This window comes from Lissotriton helveticus, chromosome 3_1 (genome assembly GCF_964261635.1).
Source record: "Lissotriton helveticus chromosome 3_1, aLisHel1.1, whole genome shotgun sequence".
Taxonomy (NCBI): Eukaryota; Metazoa; Chordata; class Amphibia; order Caudata; family Salamandridae; genus Lissotriton; species Lissotriton helveticus.
Window position 1 is genome coordinate 91,863,078 of NC_136061.1, and position 26,094 is coordinate 91,889,171.

At 43.6% G+C, this 26,094-nt stretch overlaps 1 protein-coding gene across 1 annotated transcript in view; it reads right to left on the bottom strand.

Moving 5' to 3' along the window:
• SGSM2 (small G protein signaling modulator 2) overlaps positions 1-25,291 on the bottom strand; it is a 929,300-nt gene extending 904,009 nt beyond the window's left edge. Inside the window, exon 1 of the mRNA XM_078683529.1 lies at positions 25,186-25,291. Coding sequence (XP_078539655.1) covers positions 25,186-25,242 — 57 coding nt within the window. The 5' untranslated portion in view covers positions 25,243-25,291. The remainder of the gene's footprint in view (positions 1-25,185) is intronic.
• Positions 25,292-26,094: the final 803 nt, after the last annotated feature.

Genomic DNA, 26,094 nt, shown 5'->3' on the forward strand with positions numbered 1-26,094 from the left:
ATACTTTTACTCTATATGATAATTCTTTCAAATGCTGTGACGCACAGGGAGTGTCTTCCCTTTTAGTGAGCCCGCACTGTCCTGGATTTAGTTTCCTCACACACCGAAAACAGACCCGGTAGGATCACTTCGAAACCTGAGTGATTCCACAGCTCAGCGCTACATAGGAAACACAACAAATATACTTTTTACTCTTTTCCCCATAAAATAATGGTGAGATTAGATGATTTTTTTTTATCTTCTGCTTTTTTGCTGGGGGCAGATATATCCTAGAAGTTAGTCAGACCACGCACCTATCTCATTAGTAATGACGGGCTGAAGAGAAGCTTTGAGACCAAAGAAATTCGCTTTTGATCGGAAATTATGCCTCAATGACCATTTTAGAGAGCATATTTCCAGGTGGCTGATGGAATTCTTTGAGAACAATAGCTATTAGGCACGAATAGACATTGTATGGAATATGTTTAATGCCTGTTTTAGGGGTGAAGTAATGAGTTTGGAGATGCAGGATTTATACTCAGCTCTGAAAAGGGCAGAGGAGAAATTGACCGAAGGCATAGCATACCGGGGTAATATTCAGGATCTAGAGGAGGAAGTGGCTAGGAAACGGGCTAAAATCAGGGGAGTTTGGGACAAGGAGAATGCAAGAAAATTCCTGATCTATCGAAAGCAATGTCACGAGTACGGGGAAGCAGTTGGGAGATGTCTCGCCCTTAAATTACGCATGAATGAAGCTACCCTGCGCATTTCAGCTTTAAAAGATAGTGCAGGGACATTAAGATCTGCTCCACAGGGCATCTTAGCTATTTTTCACCAATACGCCACAGAGAGGGGGGGTAGAAGGAGTAAACTTTTTGCAGACTGGAGCTCTTCCTGAATTGGATCCAGAGCTAGTAGCCCAACTTGACATCCCAATCACTATGGAAGAGCTTGAACATGCAGTTAAGTCTTTAGCAATAGGGAAAGCTGCAGGCCCTGATAGTATTCCGGGAGAGATATCCAAGCTCTTTTTTGATCAACTGAAAGAAACGATGTTGGTAACGTTTAGAGCGGCTCAAATGGGGCTGGCTCATAAATCTTGGGATGAAGCAACAATAGCTGTTTTTAGTAAGAAAGGTAAAGATCCAGAGATACCCAGCTCATTTCGCCCTATCTCGCTACTGAATTGTGATGGAAAAATGTATTCCAAGATATTGGCTAATCGTTTATCTAAGGTTATAACTTATAGCTTCATTAGTATCATATAACCAGCATGGATTCATCCCCGGCAGGGGAACAGTGTCACCTATCAACAAAGTGATCACCTTGTTTGATATTGCTCAAGCCGAGAAGTAACAACTAGGGTTAATTTTATTAGACGCCAAAAAAGAGTTTGATCGGGTGGAGTGGGGCTATCTATGGAGATTAATGGAAAGCGTGGGATTTCAGAAAGGTTTTATGAATGCTTTGCAGGTCTTGTATGCATCCCCAGTTGCGAGAATAGCGGTAATGGGAATGACCTCAGAGGTGGTAAAAATCACTAGAGGGACGAGGCAGGGATGCCCCTGCTCCCCTTTACTTTTTGTCTTATATGTTAATCCTTTTGTTGATATGCTTTCTAAGAGTCAGTTGATATGGCCGTTTTTGTACATGATGTCCCCCACTCAGTATTTGCATATGCAGATGATATAGCGGTGACTTCCGAGGACCCGGCTACAGCACTTTTAGAGATTGAACGGCTAGCATTTGAATTTGGGCAGGTGTCAAGCTATAAATTGAATGTTACTAAAACGCAAATGGTGTGCACAGACAACATCGCATTACAAGATCCTAGAGTAGTCGTTGAAGCCACATATTTGGGCATTAAAATCAGAACTTCAATGACAGAATTAGTTGATGTTAATTGGGTGGCACTACTTGGTAATATTAGAAACTCCTTGGAGAGGTGGGGACGGCTACATTTTACCCTAATAGGCAGAGGGAACATTTTAAAGATGAATATTCTTCCGAGGGTACTTTATTTGTTTAGATCTATTCCACTTGAAATAACGCAGTCTCTTTGCTCTAAATTTCTCTGGGCCCCCGGGAAACCTCGTCGAGCCATCAAATGTATGACTCTTCCAATTGTAAGGGGGGCTTAGCGATACCCAATTTTGTTTTATACTACTATGTTTGTTTTCTGCAAAAAATGTCTGTATTATTGACTGGAGATGATGTCGGTAGCATAGCAGATGCCCCATCAATTTTTCAGTTAATTTTAAGGCCGGAAGCAAAATGCTGTCTATTTAAAGAAATTGATGGGAGCTATTACAAAAGAACTAGGTTCAAGGTCTTGGAAGCGGCCTTTAAAGTCTGGAAGAAAATACGTAAATTATCTGCCTTAGAAGGCTTAACATATTATACACCAATGAATGCGGTAAAGCTACTCCCAATAATATTTCGAGATAAGGTAGCTACCGGTTGGACAGGCAAGGGTATTTGCTAGATAGGACACTTATATGTAAATGGGGGACTTATTGCTCAGTATGAAGACCTGTCAAGACAATATAACCTGCCTCATACACAATTTTTTTAATTCCTCCAAATGCGGGACTTTTAGTTCTAGAAATCTGAAAGTAAGTCCAAACCCACTTACTGAGGCTGTTAGATCTCAAGGGAAGATAGGGTTGTTGTATAAAATATTATCTTCACTCACAATGGATGACTTGGGGAAACACAATGCACAATGGGTGGTAATATTGGGGGAAACTGATATATCAATAGAAGAAGCAATAGTCAGGTCTAATAAAGTCTTTTTGTCTGCAAATTTAAAAGTTACATTTTTTAAAACAGTATTTAATTTATACTACACTCCTGCACGTATGCATAATTGGGGAGATCGCTAAAATGGCAAATCTTACCGCTGTGGGAGAGATATCGCAGACAGTCTCCATATATTTTTTAGCTGTATTAAACTAAACAATTTTTTGCAGGGTATTGAAAAGTTTCTATCCAACATGTTTGGGTTATCACTTAACATTACACCAGCCTTAATGCTTTTAGGGATTGGGCAGGTGGTTAACAAAGGGAGTTCTGTTTATAAGCATCGCTATTTTCTTTTTTTGGCAATGACTACGGCTCGATTAAGTATAGCTTCTGACTGGCTCCGTCCTGATCCCCCTATGTTTGAGACCTGGCGGGCCAAAATGTATAATTTAGAATGAAGTTTGTATTCTATAAAGGGGGCAAGGAAACGTAAATTAGGATTGTATATATGGGAGGTATTTTTGGCTCATATGAATGCATGATGCAAGGATGTTTTCGTTACTTTGTTACTTTGATATTATGTTTGCATTATTTATGTGACTATAAGGCTTGCTTTTGTTGTATAATTCCTGTTGCTGAGCTGTGGGGGAAAAAAGGAAACACAACAAAGCAGTCCTTGGAAACAAAGCGCAAGGCACAGAAAAAAGGATATTAAACACCCTCAGAGTGGGAGCGGTGAAGCGTGTCTGCCCCATTGCTCTCTAGACACTCACGAGCCAAGAGGCGCTCAGAGGGGTATGTTATTTACCCACAAATGTGGGGAAAATAACACAATAGACTTTCACGCCTAGATCGATCTTTCACACAGTGATAGAAGCTGAAGATGTATCTTTCCCCTCCCTGGGTTTCACTACTTTTCCAAAGTTGGTACTCTTCACAGCAGCTTTGTAATAGAAGGCAGGAGCAAGCTGAGTAAGCACTATGACTACTTCTAGTTGCGTCGCTAGCTTTAGAAGAGCAATACAATGAAAAAGAGAGAGAGGCACTTTCTTTAAATCGGTGTACTCACAACCAGTTCAAAAGAGTGGAAGTCCCTTTATTCCATATGTATTTTGAGGAGCTCCTCTTTGGCTAGATCTCTTGTTGAATGCTCTGCATCCCATCCTCTGTTGCCAGAATTAAATCCAGATTTGAAGTATACGTGAGCCACTGGAAAATGGAAGTAGCTTTATTCAAGTACCACAGGATACACCTCAGCCATAGCTCAGTTCATCAACTATCGCATAGCAAGTGGCTCAGGGGAGCTCAAGGGAACACCCTGGCAGCAAAATTCCAATTGTAACACCAGACTCCACAGACCACTGTTTAGGAAGATACCACAAGGCGACAAACATTCAGCAGCATCAAGCTTTTTTTCTCATTGGAATGTTGTAAGTTCCATTCAAGACAATGGAGTGTTCCAGGCTTCTAATGTCTGGTAAAAGCCCGGAGCTCCAACATTCCAATGTTGTCCTCAACAGCTGTTGCTGTGAACATAGGCCTCACAGAGTCTGAGGGGATTTCCCCTCCGGCTCCGTGATGCGTCTGTTTTATTTGTTAGAACTTTTCACCACTAGAGAGCTGAATATTCTAACAGCCTTATAGCCCTCCGTAGCTGGGCTATACCAGCCAGTAATGGCCCGCTCCCTTGTTAAAGCCCTCCCCTTCGGCTCAGGCTTTTAATGCTGGAGGGGGCCTCTAGTGGACATTATAGCCCGCTATGGCGGGCTATAAGGCTATATTAGAACGTTAGGCTATTGTGAGCTCCACTAACGAAAGTGAAGTGGATCAGGGCTAATATTGGCTGGTGAAAACCCAGAGCTCCAACATTCCAATGCTAGTCTTTCTCAGTGGGTGGAATGTTCTAATAGTCTTATAGACCTTATACATCAGGCTATGCATGTTGTTAAAGGCCCTCTCACTTGTTATAGCCCCTTGTCTACAGATCAGGCCTATAACTTGGTTCAGGGCATTTAACAACCGGTAAAGCCCTGGGCTGCAGGTTATAAATCTATACTATAATCACTGGAATGCTCTTTCACAAGCATGGCTTAGACTTGTCAGAATTATTCTATAACTCTTGTGGGCACCATTGTTAAAGAAGGTTCTACCCTTCCCCAAAGCTAAATTTGTTGTTAGCGGTGAGCGCGCACATCAACAAAGGCAGTGCCAAGAGCCTTCTTTCAGGCTTGTTGCAGCAGATTACCGGAGCAGCTATGTTTCATGCAGTTACAGGACAGCAGTGAATAATTAACGAAAAAGCAATAAAGATGTTTTACTGAGGCAATTGTGAGTATTTTGTGCGTGGTGGAAAACACCCACAGTGAATCTCAGAGGGTCAATTTGGAATCCACTCCTGTTTTCAAGTTGGCACTCGAGAGTTCGAGAAATTTCCAGTCTGTGGTTCTCACCGAGAGGGAGAGTTATAGTTTTGCATTGCAGGCAGTGCCATAAAACTAGGGCTGTCCTGAGGGAGGTTTCTGGGAAGTGTTCTGTGCAGAATTGACTCTGTGTAAATGTGGTTCCCCGTGACACTTGCTGCAGATGTGCACCATCGATGTCACAGATGTCATGGAAAAAATAAAATATTGTCCTATAGAATCAGCCACTCCTCCATTTTACACAGCAGCTCAGACATGTGATGTGTCTGCAGTGGTCAGACCACAACACCCCTGCCCTGGTCTGCTGGCGTTGACCCTCTATCAAGGAACATTCTCAATTCATAACTCTGAACTACTAGGGCGAGCTCCAAGACAAGGCACCAAGATGGTTTGTTTCTACCAGTAACAAGATGGAGCAGTGACCAAGATGGTTTGCTTCTACCAGTGACAAATTGGGCCAGTCGCCAAAATAGTTTACTTCTACCAGTGACAGTCACCAAGATGGTTTGCTTCTACCAGCAGTGACAAGATGACAAGATGGACCAGTCACCAAGATAGTTTGCTTCTACCAGTGACATGAAGCTTAAGGCCGGTCTCCCTAAAGTGTTTTAGCACCTACAATTGGTTAAGCAATACATCACTTGGGTCTCAAGGCTCTGATGTCTGAAAGACAACATCCTGAAACTCAGCAGTGGCTGGAAAACTTGCCTGATTCTGGTGGCTAATGATGCGCTTGCTCTCCAATGCCCATGGACTATCTCCGTATCATCTGGAAGATCACCTAGATCCACTCGAAGCAATCGCAAAGTGAGGCAGATGCCACAGAGGATCCATAAATAAATGCTTGCGTTTTTTTTTGGTTTTTTTTAAGTTTGATTTTATTGAAGATAAAAGAAATGGGGGGGAAAGGGGGAGAGAGGAAGAAACAGGAAGAAGGATATGACAATGATTTACAAGTCAGGGGAAAAAGTCATATTAGCGATTACAATAAAATCAGATAAAAGGCAGGTAAATGAGCATAAAAATTACATGAGCAAAAACATAGAAGCAAAGCAAATGCATTGTGAGGTAATAATGGGAATAAAAAGTGGAAAGCAAAAGGTGAAGGAAATTCATGGTGGTTTGTGGACTTCAACAGCATCAGGAACTAGGGAGGAGTTCACAGGAGCAGCAGAGGAGAGATAAGTTACCAAAGGGAGCCAAATAAGATCACGTTTAATTGCCAGGGAGACGGGAGATACAAAATTGGTGTCTAGTCAGTGATGAAAACAGACCGCATTCCACCAAGAGCGATAGGACACGTTCGAGGCTTGCGTTTTTAACATCAGTAAAAAACACTACAGACACTTTGTTGCCACTGTCTAAGAACCCAATATTTAGGGGCAGATTTGTGAATTTGTGCTGCAATGCAGCGCAGTCACCAAAGTCGCTGCACTGCCGTGCATCAATGGGAAGAATGTAAAACAGCACCATATCTAAATATGTGGCTGTTTTTCTCTCCCCCAGGCATGGCTCATTTTTGGATTCCATGCCCCATACACACCTTTGCATCGTGGTGCAAACATGTTTGCGTTCTGTCACACATAGGTTTTGTGCTATAACCTGACTCGTTTAGTACAAAATCTATGCTTTAACACGTTTCTCACGTTGTCAGTACAGTGCAGCACACATGCAAAGTTTGAAATGTTTTGGGATAAAATACTCTACTCAAACCTGCCTCGAAGAAACCTAAGTTATTGGCACAAATCCCTGTCTACCAATGTTAGTTGATATGTGTTTGTGCCAAAACTCATGGGTTGTTGCAAGGGAACGGCCTTGTACCACGAATGGACTGACCCCCTTGACGAAAAGTATCGCATAACGTTACTTTGCAATAAGCAACTCTTCAATGCAAATCAGGATTTGCGTTGAAAAGTACATCCCAATACAACATTTTGTGCTAATTTGCGTCCTCTTTATGATGCAAACCTGGCACAAAATGTTGATACATTTGCCCCTTAGATCTGCCTAACAGAAAAGCCTGATTTATGCAAAAACAACAGTTGATGGACAGAATGCTGAACAGTGTCATACATTCACCCCAGTACAGAGATCTCGGCCTAAATCCATCGCTTTGTGGATTTATGGCACCATAGTCGACAACTCAAAGATTGCTGCTTACACTAGTCTTGTATCATAGAAGCATCCAGAGTCCAGCTGCGTCCACCCCTCACATGCAGTAATCCTGGAAAGCCAAGTTACAGGTTTCCTCAAAAACCCTAAACATAACAGCGCCTGCTGTATCAAGGTGCATTACAGAGCTTGAATCCTCCCACAGCGAATTGTCGTAAATTAGCTTTCTGCTTATAAAAGGACTACTAAGGCTGAGAGTCTAGTGGGAGTCCATTTGTTTACAGAGGCAAGGTGTGGGAGTTTCACAGAAGGAATGCCTCGTGAGTTTGGGTACTCCTACAAACTTTTATGTTTGTTGATATTCACAAACTGGTCTCTGACACCTCTGTGCCTTGGAGATTGTCACTAACTTACTGCTGGCAAGAACAGGAGTAAATCCTTTTTCAGTGCATGAAGTGTAATGTGAGAGCTGTTTTTCCTTAAATGCATAAACTAGATCCGAAGAGTAACTGACAAAACCACTTGGCCATAGAACTGTACGTTGTCAGTACAGTGCTTTATGGTCGAGACGGTTTCCCCCTGAGATTTAAATTGACCCATTCCCAACCCGATCCTGGTTCTGGAGACAAGGTAGCTGAAGAAGGAAGACGTATCATTAGGGATTTCCACACATGCAAAGAATTAATTAATTGTGAAGTAGTGTGTGGGAGTTGTAGTGGGCACATTGTGGCAGGATGTAATGGCATGGCACAGCAAGGCTGAAAAATCTTGCTTTTAGCTTTGGTGGTCACCATTTTTGGTTTTTATATTTGGATGGTTGTTAGATGTCTAGCTACCGGGAGGTGATATCCCTCATATTCCAATGGACAATACAACTAAACTTGTTTCAGTCAACCAGTATGTGAAAATAAAGTTTCACACGTTCCACAGCATGAGAGTGTTTACAGTTATAGCGTCGATTTTTAAATGTTAGAGATGTCAACTGGTAAGTGAAAGGTATGCATGTAGCGAATTGTTACGTATGTTCCTACCTTCCAGCCTTTTCAGCTGAAGGGGCAGCATATTTTCATGTCTTACTAATTCTCGTTAAATTTTTCTAAATCTCTTCCACCAGCTAAACTCTAGTATGCCATTTTATTCCGATTACGATAATCTGTTAGGAGATGTGCCAATCGTGAATATGTACTTGTGAGCTACTGAACATGTTATTCGTCCCTACAAGACCTATAAGTCAAGGGATCAGCACGAGTCTACGATTAAATTCTTAACTCCTGTAACTAATAGGATCTCAACAAACCAAAGCACATACAATGTAACCTGTAGACTTGGTAGAGATGGAAGGGTATTTGTAGATGAACTAAATGACAGGATAAGAATAGATGAAGAGAAAGGTGAAAAGAATACAGGTGCAGATCACATCAATGGAAAGGGTAAAGAGACTTTGATGGAAACCCCGAAACTGAGCATTGAGATTGCTAAGGGGCATATTACGAGTCTGGCAGCCCACGAACGGCCAGACTTGTGGGGGCTGGGCGATGACGGTCTTACAACCACCCTATTAGGGCCAGGGTGGTTGGGCTGCCCTGAGACCACCGCAACGGCAGTGACGCAGCAGTCTTGAGGCTGCAATATACTTGGCAGGGCCCCTGCAGCCCCGCCCACCATATTATGAGTTTCCTCATTGCCAAACTTTTCATGGCGGTATGACCACCATAAAAAGTGTGGTGGTGAGAAAACAAAGAAGGGCCTACAGGGCCCTCTGGTGCCTTATGCCATGTTGATGCCCTACAGGGCCCCCTGGTGCCTCATGCCATGCACATGTCCCCCCCTGTGTACATGCACACCAGTAGCTGCATTGCATTGACTGCAGCCGTCCATTCTGTGACGGTACGTCCTTTGATGTGCCCATTATGGTGCCCTTTTTATAGGGACCACCCTGGGACTATGACACTTTACCCCGCACACATTCACAATGCATGCCATTACCCTGCATTTTTTACTCCACAAAATCTTTTACAACGCAGGGCTTTACAACGCAATCCATTACAAAGCATTGTCCATTACAACGCAATTTACTATTCTAACTCCACCGGGGCGTTGTAATGTGGAATGCGTTGTAAAAGATTTTGCAGAGTAAACAATGCGGGGTAATGACATGCGTTGTAACGCAGTCATTGTAAAGGATGTTTACCCCACTCTGGGAATGGCAAAGACCCGCCTGCCTGGCGGTGCGGCACGTTTACTCCAAATCTTTTTTTCCGCGGACTTTCAGTCCGCATACCATTACTCCGCGAGGTCTTTGACCTCGCATACCATCACTCCGCATTTTTTCACAACGCGTGTGCATTTACCACGTATGCCTTTACAACGAATTACGTTGTAAAGGCATGTATGGTAAATGCACATGCATTGTGAAAAAAAAATAGACTTCAAGAAGATGCAACCAGGAGGAGGGTGGAACCACGACGACAAGAGAGGTAAGGGGGTTTGGGTTAATTTTTTAGGGGTGGGGGGTCATGCGGGGGTAATGATTGTGTAGTGTAGTGTAATGTTTGTGTAGTGTAGTGTAGTGTTGTGGTGGTTGTGTAGTGTAGGGTCGTGCTGGGGGTAATGTTATAGGGTTTAGGGTAGTGTTGTAGTGTTTGTGTAGTGTAGGGTCATGCAGTGGTAGTGTTTTAGGGTTTAGGGTAGTGGTGTAGTGTTTGTGTAGTGTAGGGTCATGCAGGGTGTAGTGTTTTAGGGTAGTGTTGTAGTGTTTGTGTATTGTAGGGTCATGCGGGGGTAGTGTTTTAGGGTTTACGGTAGTGTTGTAGTGTTTGTGTAGTGTAGGGTCATGCTGGGGGTAGTGTTTTTGGGTTTAGGGTAGTGGTGTCGTGTTTGTGTAGTGTAGGGTCATGCTAGGGGTAGTGTTTTAGGGTTTTGGGTAGTGTTGTAGTGTTTGTGTAGTGTAGGGTTATGCTGGGGGTAGTGTTTTAGGGTTTAAGGTAGTGGTGTAGTGTTTGTGTAGTGTAGGGGCATGCAAGGGGTAGTGTTTTAGGGTTTAGTGTAGTGTTGTAGTGTTTGTGTAGTGTAGGGTCATGCTGGGGGTAGTGTTTTAGGGTAGTGTTGTAGTGTTTGTGTAGTGTAGGGTAGTGTTTTAGGGTTTAGGGTAGTGTTTGTATAGTGTAGGGTAGTGATGTGGTGTTTGTGTAGTGTGGGGTCGTGCAGGGGTAGTGTATTAAGGTAGTGTTGTAGTGTTTGTGTAGGGAAGAAAAGTGGTATGTGGTAGTGTTGGGGGGTCGTGCTGGGTAGTGTATATGTACGAAAAAGGTCTGTGTGTCGAGGGTGGGTTGTGCAGGGGTACTAAATTAGCGTGTAGGGTAGGGTAGGTTAGGGTACTCATACTTACCTTTAAAACTTTTACAATGAGTATACCTTTAACATGTATGCCGTTGCATTGTAATGGCATGTGTGGCAAAGGCATATTCGTTGTAAAAGTTTGCGTTGTGTTTTTTTGCGGGGTGTTTGTCTTTGCGGAATAAACATTGCGGAGTGATGGTATGCGGAGTAATTGTTGGCGGAAAAACGTCTCATATTCCTGCCGGACAGGGGAAAACTCCTGATCTGGCGGGCAGTACCTACATGGTTTTGGCGATGCGGGAGCGGGGTGGTCTCAATCAGGCACCGCCAAACTCATAAGGCCCTAAGAAGGAATCCCTAATTATAGTGAGCAAGCAAGAGGGAAATGCAGTTGTTGAGAAATTGGGATGAAGTGAATGTGAGCATTAATTATTTAGTTATGGGCAAAACCTTTTCCGAATTAGAGGTAAGTATTAAAGGCATCTATTATGTATGTGGAAATCGGCTTATTTCCAGTTACCATGTAACTGGGTAGGTAGTTGCCATGCAGCCGTAGACTTCACTAGGATTTTTAATACTAATGAATTAGATTTGCCTCTTGACCGCTATATAAGGTGAAATAAGCGTAGGTTTAAGCAAATCCTTTGTGACATTTTTTGAGCACTTATATCTCCTATAAGGATTGCATTAAATGATGTTAAGATTAGAAGGCTATCAACCTTAGTAGACCAGCTTGCTACTAACAGAGCAGGCGATTTAAGTGAAATAAATAAAGAATTGCTTGCTATGAGAGCTAGGATTATGCAAAATCGCCTTGAGGTTGATTTTCTCCTTGCAAACGAGGGCGGTGTTTGCAAGGTCATTCATGCTCAGGAATGCTGCATGTAGGTACCACGCATAGGTAAGCAGCTTTGCGGCTACATCACGAATATTACAAACACGATGCATGAACTGACTGAGTTGATAGAGTCAGGTGCATGGGAAGGAATAGGTTCTATATGTGGATCCAATGGAAGAGGGTTTGCTAAGACAGGGGAGTTGCTTGGTAGTCCAGGTGGAGGAATTCTAAAATTGATTCTAACTCCTCTTTTGATTCTACTAATTGGCGTTGCAACTGATCTGATCTCCCTAAAACTTTGCAAAAGCATTTCATCAAGCAGTAAAATGGACGGTATAGTTAATGAGCTCTCACCAACAAGAGATAGAAAAAGAAAGAGACTTGAGGTAACGGTCGCAGAGATGCATAGTGACCTCGATGACACTCTGAAGGATCTGGAAGAATCTAAGAAGAAGAACGTAAAGTTGATTAATTATGTACTCTAATATGCGATGAGGTGATGATTCAGAAATAATGGGGGGAAGGGTGTTGAGAGCTGTTTTTCCTTAAATGCATTAACGCACCAGCTTACTCTAACATAAAACTGTGTTGAAACTGTCTTCCACTTTGAGCCACTGTCGCAATACACCACATGACGACTACAACTGTTATTTTGCTGTTCTATATAAAGGAGTGTGAGTTTCACACTGATAAAGAGTGTTTCCAGATAATTCACCCACGCTGATGCCAATCAAGGACATCACAACTGTCCCAGATGAATTGCGTACAATGTACCCATTTGCATGCTGGAATAAACTGCGAGTACGACTAAACGCAATATAACACTACTAAGAGGGATTCCTCAATGTATTCTGTAGTAAAATGTTTCCCCTGGCTTGTTCCTCATTGGTGCAAATTCTGGGAATCATGCAGTTCTGTAGAACTGTATGAAATCTGTTGTCTAAAGTCCTATAAAAGAACATGCTTTTCACTGTTCCCCGGAACCCCCACCTTCCCACCTTTAGAAGGCGAATCTATGCCAGATTTCATATAGATCTTCACCAAGTTATTTGTATGGATAATGTGTATGTCTTGCTACTAAACTTACTGATGGCATACCTCCTGTTTTTTGCCTATTGTATCTCATACAAACTTACTAAATTTTACCTTGTGTCTGGCATTCTTGCTGAGAATGTTATAGTCCTTATAATTGAATCGGCGTTAAATGTATTAGAGGTGGATCCAATCGGAAAGCACCAAAGTCCGTATTAGAACTACACCGCTCCTAGCCGCTGGTGCGCCAATTTACATGATCATTCCAAACAGGTTTGCACGCTGACAGTAGTGTTAACACTACGAAAACTATCAAGGCTTTCAGGGAAGTTGTTTCTCCACTGAGAAACATATTTTCTGCATGGAGAAAGAAAAAATGTTTCGCGGTGAGCATATTTGCTAATGCGCATATTGGCTCATGCGAAAATTGAATTAACAAACATTTTCCATATGCCTAGAAAACTGAGACCATGGCATCCACAGAATAGCATTAGACAAAAATATTATATTCTAAATATTCTTTAGAAAACTATTACCCCATTGGAGGTAATGATAGAAAATATACATCTAATGAGACCATATTTTTGATAATCAGAATTAGGACACAATATGTATGTCCAGCGATATTTCTGATGATTATGGTCTGACATAGTGTTGGCAGTCACAGATTTCCAGGTGTAGGTCAGGAATCCTTAGTACATTTACAACTTTCTTTCAGAATTGGCCCAGAATTCACAAACAAACAATTACAAAAGGGACCCAACTAAAAGGTTTTATAGCACAACCAAGAATCCAAACCAGATCGGATGTGATGACTCCAAGAAGGTTCATCTCTCCAGCGCGCACTAAAACCCTTGAATCTGATTTTCCAAGATGTAGCAGGGCCCAAGGAAGCACAGAGACTTGAGGAGGTTGCCCTTCCCCCGACGGGGGGGCTTCCAGGTCAGAATCAAGAGGCATTGTTCACCGTCTTGCCATCAAGATAGACTCTTGGGAACCACTCTAACCCCTAACAAGGGACATAGATGGGCTCTTCTGGCAGGCTGCATGGCTTACCGGTCAGTGCCCGGTGCTGCAGGGGTCTAGTACTTTAAACCTGCTTACGCTGAGATTATCCAAAGGAAGGAAAGGGCAGTGTGGTCGATGAATGTTGATGAAGCTTGGTAACTGGCTTTGCACTCTACACAGCAGCACTTGACAAGAACATTATAATACCTAAGAGTCCTTGAACTTTCGCATTGATTGGAGATGGCAGGAGCCATCTTTGATCATTGGGTATGACTTCTCTCCTGTTCCACAGCTTCCCTGCTAGACAATTGTGCTTTAATGTAATTGCACCAGGACCTTGATAACAGATTCGGGATCGTATGCTGAAGAGACTGCTAGGGGACAGCTAGTATCCTGGGAAGTATTGTTGGGAGAAAAAATAACTTTTAACTGGTTTACTTTGAACATGTGATTATTGGTATGAGCTTTTGAGAGAATGTTTCACATTAACTCAGAGGTTCTTTCCGTCAAGATATCAAAAGTATAACCGATGTTTAACAAAGTGTGTGTATATGTGTGTGCAGTGGCGTAGTGTTGGCGGGGCTTCAGGGGCGGTTGCACCGGGCTCAAACTTCTAAGAGGTACAACATTTTAATAGGGGAGCAATTTTTTTAAAAAAAATAGGGATTCTGCCCTTGCTGAAGGCGGGGGGGGGGGGGGGAGTGTGTGTGTTGTGTTGTTGTTTTTTTTGTTAAAGGAAGCATGGAGAGTCAGTTACCGTTGCCTTACACCTGTACACAGACCAGTCAGGCATGGCTCCATCGCCTTCAGGGAGTGCACATTCTTGAAGCAAAAGATTGCCACCTTATCAATAGAGAGGGAGAGTAATGTAACATTTAAGTTGCATTGATTATAGTTATGCTTCAGTTTCAGAATTGAACCAATGCAGAGCAACCTCTAGATAGGGGTTGTCCCTCTGTGCACAGCTGGATGAAAACAAAATGTTTGTAATCCGATATACTTATCAATCAAAAGTTCAACCAAAATTATTGAATAAAGTTACTTATTGATCATTATCCTCATGATCAGATTCTTTCTTCACTATGAAGATCCAAAGTGTATTGTTGAATCCATTATTCACCACAACGTACCACGATCATCTGGCCCACCTGTCTGGGGGAACCCCCTTCTCCTAAAAAGGAGATCAAAAGTCTAGGGATCTGGATGGAAAATGACCTATCCTTCAAGACGCAAGCTAAAAAAACTGCGGGAACCTGCTTCGGCCTCCTCAGATCGGCCAGGAAAATTCTGCCCCTCCTCCCCCAGTCCTCCCGCAAGTTGCTCATCCAAGCACTGATCCTGTCTAGGCTGGATCATAGCAACGCCATCTTCCTTGGAGCACCGGAATCAACCCTCAATAAGCTACAACAAATTCAGAACGCCGCAGCTCGGCTCCTCACCGACACCCCGGCCAGATCATCAGCCAAACCTGCGCTGAAACTGTTGCACTGGCTCCCAGTACGAGAAAGAATAAAGTTTAAATCCCTTTGTCTGGCACACAAACTACTTCATGACAAGGGTCCCTCCATTCTCAAAAACCTTGTTGTGCCCTACAAAGCTAATAGGCCACTCCGCTCAGATCATGAACGTCTAATCACTGTGCCTAGAGTGAAAAAGGCTCGCACTGGAGGACGGCGATTCTCAGTCAACACAGCCAAACTGTGGAACGCCCTTCCCCTCAAACTCAGGAGCGAATCCTGTCATCTTCGATTCTGGAAACTCCTGAAAACCCACCTCTTCCCCTAAACCCCCCCGTCTTCCCTGTTCACTACCTCTGACTCTGCTGTCTTGGTTTTAGCGCTGGGATGCTTCCGGGTTACTACGCGCTCTATAAACCCACATTCATTCATGCATTCATTCATTTTCCCAATGCATTTCGGGCATTGACTATGCCCTTCGTCAGGGGATAATTTTGCTCGCAGAATTACCCCTGACGAAGGGCATAGTCAGTGCCCGAAATGCATTGGGAAAATAAGTTGTGGTGAATAATGGATTCAACAATACACTTTGGATCTTCATAGTGAAGAAAGAATTGTACAAATTTGATCATGAGGATAATGAGAAATAAATAACTTTATTATATTATATTAAAACAATAACAGATCAAATAAAATAATGTATTTTTGAATACATTTCTGTCTCTGGTCACATATTGTCGCTAGCATAGATCCACATTTTTTTGTTTCCTACATGCTTATTTTCAAATAATGTTGTTACCCTGATGTACCCCCTTTTTCCACACACAGATCCACCCTCACCCCATGGAATTGTTTGGCATTCTGTAGAAAGTAGTGAATTTACTCAAGTTTCTTGGACAAGCACCAATAGCCAGACCATGAGGGAATTTCAAAAGAACTCTTCTGAAGGCGGAAGGTTGTAGTCGGTATAGAGTCTTGGAATGCTGTGGACATTTTTTAGAATATGATGCATGGTGGTTCTAGGAATTAGAAGGACCAAATGAGATGCTTCATCGCATGCCACAGGTTGGATGATATATATAATTTTATGGATACAATTGGAACAGATAAAGAGTGTGGAATATGGGGGCAATAACAAATGTAGGAGTGAGCGCCTTTTGACATGATCAGTGGCATGCATGTTCCTTTCAGTGCTCAGGGAGTACACCAATGCCCTACTCTGAATTCACAGGTGCTACACTGGTTTCTGGGAAGAGAGGGCTGGTGGTGCACCCGAAGCACCAGCACCGCTTGGCAAAAGACTTCTACGCATAAGCCCTTTAACGCAGTTCAGGAAACTACATTTCCCATGAAGCCACAGAACTCTCCTGATCCTTGGAAATAGCAGCAGCTATCTGGAAGGTATCAAGCATAAGTCTCCTCGTGGTCCAGAGCATCCTTGGTGGACCAATGAGATACCTTCTTGAAGCAAAAGCTAAATACAGAGAAGAGGTCAAAGGAATTCAGTAGTATATTGGATATGACCTTTCAGTACTTAGACCAATGTTTGAGAGGTATTCATGAAGGAGTAGTAACATATTCCATGGATGCTAAGCTACCTGAGGAATGGGAAGCATTCTCATCTCCTTAAACACAGTTGATATTTTTCATTATGCAGATATTGTATTTAAGGTAATGATATGTACCGAAGGAAAGTGATTTTTTGGGGTCATATATATTGCTGCTCAGTTATATTTCAGTTTAAGAAACTTCAATGAATGCATATCAAAACCAGAGTGGATACTCACAAAAACAGAGACAGAAAAAAAAGTTAAATTATACAAAAACTACAACAAGATAAATTGATTAGATATTATTTGTATTTCAGTAACAAAAAATGTCAGTGTTTTGTCAATGTTTCAGAGAGTGTGGAGCAGAGATATGTTCTGGAGGTGCATCAATTGTTACAGCAAACGTTAGCTGACTTTACAGAGATAAGATAGTAATGGTGTCTCCTCTAGTACCCGGCAACAGTAAGCACCAGCAAAACAACCATCAGAGGGGCGATACCCAGTGTCTCTGCTTCTCTCTCTCTCTCATCACATTCCTTTTCAAATGGGTCTACTGCTAACCAACACACTCCTGGATGGAGGAGTGCAGAAACATACATCGCGCCCATTGCATCCGGGATTCAGGTTCATGCTTTCTGAGAGACTCCTAAACAAAGTGTGTAGCTGTTCAGGTATCCAAAACCCACCCGAAGTGCTGCTGGCCTGTGGTGACCCTTTCAGCTTGCACATGAACTGTCCCTTCTGGAAGCCACCTGTATCGAGTCGGAGTGGAAGGCCTCTTCACGAGAACTCCTTCCATTGGCTCAGGATGCCCACCTCCTGGATGCCAGCCACGTCTGGAGGACCCAGCACAGGTGAGGGTCCCAGGGATGAGAACCTCTGATGGTGCTGCAAAATCGACATCCTCACAAGAGACCCTGCAAGTTCAACTCTGAAGATCTAATGCACTTATCAAACAAGCTCTAGCAATTCCCTTCTTCCAACTAGACAATGTACATTCACTTCCTCCATACAGACAAGTAGGCTCGTGGCGGCCATTTTGTAAGGACACCCACCAGTTGCTAAGGGATGCTAACTTTTTCCCATACCATTTCTGGGATGTGTATAAAGACTACCACCTAGTGGGTCCAATAGGAGCCTGCACATAGTAATGATAGAGGCCTGAACCCCACTTACAGCATGCACTCAGCCGATCACTCTGAAAGGCGAGACCCTTAAACCTATACAGGGCAACATTTGTAATGGGTGAATAGACACTTACTTGCAATCCCAGAGTGATTGACCACAGCTGATTCCCCACCCGGCCTGAAGCATATCCTGCTTCAGCCCCTCACATCACTCCCCTCGACCCCACTCTGTACAGCGCTCATTGGCTCCCAAGCTAAGTGTATGCTTTAAAACCCCCTTGCAAGCATACATATATGTCTTCTGAGGCAGATTGGGACAGTTGACATGCTCGCGAGTTTGGCCCAGGCTGCAGACACTGACAGTTTACATCATGTCCAATGGAACTCACATGAGCATTTCCACTTATATCAGTAGGTAAATGATATTATTTTACACAATGCACCTCAGTACGAATTATGCCATTTCATAACGCCTCAGTATACAGACATTTGCAGTTTTTATAAAGACCCCATATGCACCTTTTCCATAATACCCTAGTATGCACACATTGTCAGGTTTCCTAACACCCCTCAGCACATAATACCATTTTTACACTGCACCAATACACACTAATTGTAAGTTTTCAAAATGCACCAACTGGTGTACCTTGTCAGTTAGCATAATAACACATTCAGTTTTCATAGCGCCAATCTGTTGAAACTGCCATTTTAGATGCTTCTTGTTTTCCTGATGACTGTCTGCATCCATAACACGGTTCCATAATTCTGTGGCATAAACACACGTCCTCGGTTCTAATGAGGTTCCTCGTGCACCATGCCCTTTGCATTTCCTTCAAGGCATTGTACAACACTGGCCCCGAACATATATATTTTTTATTTTCTTGGTCCATCCCTAATGGATGTATGACATTACAACGCATGCTTTTACATCGCATGCCTTTACAACGCGGTTTATACAACGCATAGCGCTTTGGGGTGCTGGATAGTGAATAGTTTAATTTACTATTCCAACTCCAGTCCCCGTGGATAGTAGGGAAGGTGTTGGACAGTAAATTAAACCTATTCCCTATCCTAGAGCGCCCCCCAGCGCAATGCGTTGTAATGGTTTGCGTTGTAAAAGTTGCGTCGTAAAGGATGTTCCCCATCCTGGATAGATCACTGAGCTCCTCAGCAAAAAAGCGCAATTGTCCCAAAGTTTTTTAAAAACTCTCTGGGCAGGAACAGGCGTTGTGGTCGGAACAGCTAAATTGCGGAACGCTCTTCCACATGATTTGAAAAATGATAATCTCCATTTCAGAAATGCCTTTAAAACATGGCTTTTTATTGAAAACAACTAATCTCCTTTTGCCTCTTTATTTCATGCCTCGTGGTTGCTTTCTGCCAGGGTAGCTCCATGACACGTTAGGGTATTCGAGCGCTCTATGCAATTACATAGCATTACAAATGTAATGAAATTAAAAATTAAATAACATTAACATATTGCCCTTCGTCACACATATACAGCCCACGAGTAAAGATATTACCCATGTCCTCCAGATGTCTGCATGCAATCCCTTTAAATCATGGCCCATAACACACACTCACAGTTCCTATAATGTCTCAGGGTGTGCCCAACACCGATTGCATAATGCCAGGGTAGGCACAGGCTACTTATTTAAATTACACAGCTCTGCAAACCTAATACTTATCGGCACTCACTGCCCATTTCCATAATGTCTCATACAACACTTTGGCAGTTTCCATAATACCAGAGTGTGTGCACACTGCAGTTTTACATAACAAGCCATAATACACACATTAACAATTTCCATAATGGATTTTAGGGCACATTACCTAAGTTAATGGCCCTCCGCACACAGTATCCGTTTCCATGATGCCCCATACAAGAAAGATAGGCCTGGGGTTTAAGGATGGACCTGGAGTTTAGGTATAGACCTGGAGTTTAAAGATAGACTTGGGGTTTAAAGATAGCCCTACAGTTTAAAGATTACCTGGAGTTTAAGGATAGCCCTAGGGTTTAAGGATAGACCTGGAGTTTAAAAATAGACTTGGAGTTTAAAGATTTGACTGGAGTTTAAAGATAGACTTGGGATTTAAAGATAGACGTGGACTTTAAAGATAGACCTGGAGTTTAAGGGTAGCCCTGGTGTTTAAAGATAGACATGGAGATTAACGATAGACGTGGAGTTTAAAGATAGACCTGGAGTTGAAGGATAGCCATGGGGTTTAAAGATAGACCCGGAGTTTAAGGAAAGACCTGGTGTTTAAGGATAGTCATGGAGTTTAAGGATAAACCTGGAGTTTAAGAATAGGCCAGGAGTTTAAAGATGGACGTGGAGTTGAACGATAGACCGGAGTTTTGGAATAATCCTGGAGTTTTAGGATAGATCTGGAGTTTAAAGATAGACTTGGGGCTTAAGGAAAGACCTACAGTTTAAGGATAGACCTGGAGTTTAAAGATAGACCTGGAGTTTAAGGATAAGCCTGGAATTTAAAGATAGACTTGGAGTGTAAAGATAACCCTGGAGATCAAAGATAACCCTGGAGTTTAATAATAGCCCTGGTGTTTAAAGATAGACCTGGAGCTTAAAGATAGACCTGGAATTTAAGGATAGTCCTGGAGTTTCAGGTTAGGCCTTTACTCTAAAGATAGGCCTGGAGTTTAAGGATAGCCCTGGGGTTTAAAGAGAGACCTGGAGCTTAAAGGTAGACCTGGAATTTAAGGATAGACATGGAGTTTAAGGATAGACCTGGAGTTTAAGGATAGTCCTGGGGTTTAAGGATAGACCTGGGGTGTAAGGATATATCTGGAGTGTAAAGATAGACCTGGCATTTAAAGATAGGCCTGGAGTTTCAGGTTAGGCCTTTACTCTAAAGATAGGCCTGGAGTTTAAGGATAGCCCTGGGGTTTAAGGATAGACCTGAAGTTTAAGGATAGACCTCGACTTTAAAGATAGACTCGGAGTTTAAAGATTGGCCTGGATTTTAAAGATAGATGTGGAGTTTAAATAGACCTGTATTTTAAGGATAGCCCTGGAGTTTAAAGATAGACCTAGAGTTTAAGAATTGACCTGGAGATACCTGGAGTTTAAAGATAGACCTGGGGTTTAAGAATTGACCTGGAGATACCTGGAGTTTAAAGATAGACCTGGGGTTTAAAGATAGACCTGGAGTTTAAGGATAGACATGGAGTTTAAGGATAGACCTGGAGTTTAAGGATAGACCTGGAGTTTAAGGATAGACCTGGAGTTTAAAGATTGATCTGGAGTTTAAGGATAGACCTGGAGTTTAAGGATAGACCTGGAGTTTCAGGTTAGGCCTTTACTCTAAAGATAGGCCTGGGTTTAAGGATAGACCTGGAGTTTATGGATAGACCTGGAGTTTAAAGATAGCCCTGCAGTTTAAAGATTACCTGGAGTTTAAGGATAGCCCTGGGGTTTAAGGATAGACCTGGAGTTTAAGGATAGACCTCAACTTTAAAGATAGACTTGGATTTTAAAGATTGGCCTGGATTTTAAAGATAGACTTGGAGTGTAAAGATAACCCTGGAGATCAAAGATAACCCTGGAGTTTAATGATAGCCCTGGTGTTTAAAGATAGACCTGGAGCTTAAAGATAGACCTGGGATTTAAGGATAGACATGGAGTTTAAGGACTTTAAGGATAGACATGGAGTTTGAGGATAGTCCTGGGGTTTAAAGATAGACCTGGTGTTTGAAGACATACCTGGAATTTAAAGACAGATCTGGCGTTTAAAGATAGACCTGGCGTTTAAAGATAGACCTGGCGTTTAAAGATAGACCTGGAGTTTCAGGTTAGGCCTTGAATTTAAAGATAGGCCTGGGGTTTAAGGCTAGACCTGGAATTTATGGATAGACCTGGAGTTTAAAGATAGACCTGGGGTTTAAAGATAGCCCGTCAGTTTAAAGATTACCTGAAGTTTTAGGGAATGGCCCTGGAGTTTAAGGATAGCCCTGGAGTTTATAGATAGGCCTGGGGTTTAAAGATAGGCCTGGGGTTTAAAGATAGGCCTGGGGTTTAAAGATAGGCCTGGGGTTTAAAGATAGGCCTGGGGTTTAAAGATAGGCCTGGGGTTTAAAGATAGGCCTGGGGTTTAAAGATAGGCCTGGGGTTTAAAGATAGGCCTGGGGTTTAAAGATAGGCCTGGGGTTTAAAAATAGGCCTGGGGTTTAAAGATAGGCCTGGGGTTTAAAGATAGGCCTGGGGTTTAAAGATAGGCCTGGGGTTTAATGATAGCCCTGGGGTTTAAAGATAGCCCTGGGGTTTAAAGATAGACCTAGAGTTTAAAGTTAGATGTGGAGTTTAAAGAAAGACGTGGAGTTTAAATAGACCTGGAGTTTAAGGATAGCCCTGGAATTTAAAGATAGACCTGTAGTTTAATGATAGCCCTGGGGTTTAAGGATAGCCCTGGGGTTTAAGGATAGCCCTGGGGTTTAAGGATAGCCCTGGGGTTTAAGGATAGCCGTGGAGTTTGACGATAGACGTGGAGTTTGACGATAGACGTGGAGTTTGACGATAGACGTGGAGTTTGACGATAGACGTGGAGTTTGACGATAGACGTGGAGTTTGACGATAGACGTGGAGTTTGACGATAGACGTGGAGTTTGACGATAGACGTGGAGTTTGACGATAGACGTGGAGTTTGACGATAGACGTGGAGTTTGACGATAGACGTGGAGTTTAACGATAGACGTGGAGTTTAACGATAGACTTGGAGTTTAAAGATAGACCTGGAGTTTAAAGATAGACCTGGAGTTGAAGGATAGCCATGGGGTTTAAAGATAGACCTAGAGTTTAAGGATAGACCTGGTGTTTAATGATAGATATGAAGTTTAAGGATAAACCGAGAGTTTAAGGATAGGCCGGGAGTTTAAATATAGACGTGGAGTTTAAGGATAGACCTGGAGTTTTGGAATAACCCTGGAGTTTAAGGATAGATCTGGAGTTTAAAGATAGACTTGGGGTTTAAAGATAACCCTGGAATTTAAAGATAACTCTGGACTTTAATAATAGCCCTGGTGTTTAAAGATAGACCTGGAGCTTAAAGATAGACCTGGAATTTAAGGATAGTCCTGGAGTTTCAGGTTAGGCCTTTACTCTAAAGATAGGCCTGGAGTTTAAGGATAGCCCTGGTGTTTAAAGATAGACCTGGAGCTTAAAGGTAGACCTGGAATTTAAGGATAGACATGGAGTTTAAGGATAGACCTGGGGTTTAAAGATAGACCTGGGGTGTAAGGATATATCTGGAGTGTAAAGATAGACCTGGCATTTAAAGATAGGCCTGGAGTTTCAGGTTAGGCCTTTACTCTAAAGATAGGCCTGGAGTTTAAGGATAGCCCTGGGGTTTAAGGATAGACCTGAAGTTTAAGGATATACCTCGACTTTAAAGATAGACTTGGAGTTTAAAGATTGGCCTGGATTTTAAAGATAGATGTGGAGTTTAAATAGACCTGTATTTTAAGGATAGCCCTGGAGTTTAAAGATAGACCTAGAGTTTAAGAATTGACCTGGAGATACCTGGAGTTTAAAGATAGACCTGGGGTTTAAAGATAGACCTGGAGTTTAAGGATAGACATGGAGTTTAAAGATAGACCTGGGGTTTAAGAATTGACCTGGAGATACCTGGAGTTTAAAGATAGACCTGGGGTTTAAAGATAGACCTGGAGTTTAAGGATAGACATGGAGTTTAAAGATAGACCTGGAGTTTAAGGATAGACATGGAATTTAAGGATAGACCTGGAGTTTAAGGATAGACATGGAGTTTAAGGATAGCCCTGGAGTTTAAAGATTGATCTGGAGTTTAAAGATAGACCTGGAGTTTAAAGATAGACCTGGAGTTTAAAGATAGACCTGGAGTTTAAAGATAGACCTGGAGTTTAAAGATAGACCTGGAGTTTAAAGATAGACCTGGAGTTTAAGGATAGACCTGGAGTTTAAAGATTGATCTGGAGTTTAAGAATAGATCTGGATTTTAAGGATAGACTTGGAGTTTAAAGATTGATCTGGAGTTTAAGGATATCCCTGGAGTTTAAAGATTGATCTGGAGTTTAAGGATATCCCTGGAGTTTAAAGATAGACCTGGAGTTTAACGATAGCTCTATACAGTGGTTTGCAGAGGTGTATCATGGTCCCCTCTGGTACATGGTTGTGTGCAGCAGTATACAGTGTCCCACAGTGTTATACCTCGGTGTGCAGAGGTGTAGCACAGTGAACACTGATACATGGTTGTGTGCAGCAGTATACAGTGTCGTGTGCAGTAGTGTAGACTGGTACATGGTCTACTACGGAGAACACTGTTACATGGTGGCGTGCAGTATTGTATAGTGTTTAATGTGATTGCATTTCTATAGTGCTTACACTGCTATGCAGAGGTGCACAGTGGTGTCCCGCGGAGAACACTGCTAAATGTTGGTGTGCAGTAGTGTGTAGTGTCACACAGTGCTATACACAGGTGTGCAGTGTTGTTCAATGGTGAACGCAGGTACAGTGTCATGCACCAGACCAGGGCACAGTGTCACTCACACACAGTGCTTTGCAGATGCCTTACGGACTGCACGTGTGCATGGTGGTGTGCATCAGTGTACTGTGTCACACAATGCTATACGGATGTGTGAAGTGGTGTACAACAGACAACACCGGTGCATGGTGGTGTGCAGATAGTGTACAGTGACACATAGCTCTATACAGATGTGTGCAGCGGTGTACCACAGAGTACATGGTGGTGTGCAGCAGTGTACAGTGTCACGCAGCGCTATACAGATCTGTGCACATGGTGGTGTGCACCAGTGCACAGTGTCACACAGTGCTAGATAGATGTGTGCACATGGTAGTGTGCAGCAGTGCACAGTGTCACACAGCGCTACACAGATGTGTGCACATGGTGGTGTGCAGCAATGCACAGTGTCACGCAGCGCTACACAGATGTGTGCACATGGTGGTGTGCACCAGTGCACAGTGTCACACAGTGCTAGACAGATGTGTGCACATGGTAGTGTGCAGCAGTGCACAATGTCACACAGCGCTACACAGATGTGTGCACATGGTGGTGTGCCGCAGTGCACAGGGTCAGACAGCGGTAGACAGGTGTGTGCACATGGTAGTGTGCAGCAATGCAGAGGGTCACACAGCGCTATACAGATGTGTACACATGCTGGTGTGCATCAATCCACAGTGTCACACAGCGCTATACAGATGTGTGCACATGCTAGTGTGCATCAGTGCACAGGGTCGCACAGCGCTATACAGATGTGTGCACGTGGTGGTGTGCAGCAGTGCACAGGGTCACACAGCTCTATACAGATGTGTGCATCAGTGCACAGGGTCACACAGCGCTATACAGATGTGTGCACATGGTGGTGTGCAGCAGTGCACAGGGTCACACAGCTCTATAGAGATGTGTGCAACCGGCATAGGGTCACACAGCGCTATACAGATGCGTGCACATGCTGGTGTGCATCAGTGCTCAGGGTCACACAGCGCTATACAGATGCGTGCACATGCTGGTGTGCATCAGTGAACAGGGTCACACGGTGCTCTTACAGGAGTGCGCCGCGCTCACCTCTCTCTTCACGCTCCACAGCAGTCTCTCCTTGGTCGAGTCATCCGAGCAGCTCATGGTGGCGGGTCCCGGGCCGACCGCCGGGGCTCTGCCGGCGCCGCTGCTGCTTCACAGGAGTTCGGCCCGAGGCGCCCCCGGGCGTACAGCTCCACACAGCTCGGATGCGCCTCTACAATCCAAGGTGAGATGCAGCTCCTCAGCACAGCTCTCTCTGACTCGGGGTTGAGGTGGAGCTCCTCAGCACTGTGCTTTTTGCCTCTTGGGTGAAGAGTAGAGCCTCGACACAGCTCCCGCTGCCTCCCGGGGAAGACACATCACCTCAGTCCAGCTTTTTCTGCCTTTCATCTGAGGAACAGCTCCTTCGCACAGGTGCAGCTCCTCAGCACGGTTCGTTCTGCCTTCCAGGTAAGGTGCAGCTTTTCAGCATAGCTCCCTCTACCTTCTGAGTTAGCACAGTTCCTCCACACAGCTCCCTCTGACTCGTGTGTGGGGTGCAGCTCCCCGCATAGCTCCTTCTGCCTTCCGGGTAAGGTGCGGCTCCTCAGCAGCGTCCCCTCTACCTCGTATAGCACAGCTCCTTCTGTCTCCGGGGTGAGGTGCAGCTCCTCGGCACAGCTCCTACTGTCTCTCGAGTGAGGTATAGCTCCTCAGCACATGTCTTTCTGCCTTCCAGGTGTAGTACAGCCTCTCAGCACAGCTCCCTCTGCCTCCCGAGAGAGGTGCAGCTCCCCAGCACAGCTCCTTCTGTCTCCCGGGTGTAGTGCAGCTTCTCCTGGGTGAGCTTCAGCTCCCCAGCACAGCTCCTACGGTCTCCCGGGTGTGGTGCAGCTCCTCAGCACAGCTCCTTCTGTCTCCCTGGTGTGGTGCAGCTCCTCAGCACAGCTCCTTCTGTCTCCCGAATGTGGTGCA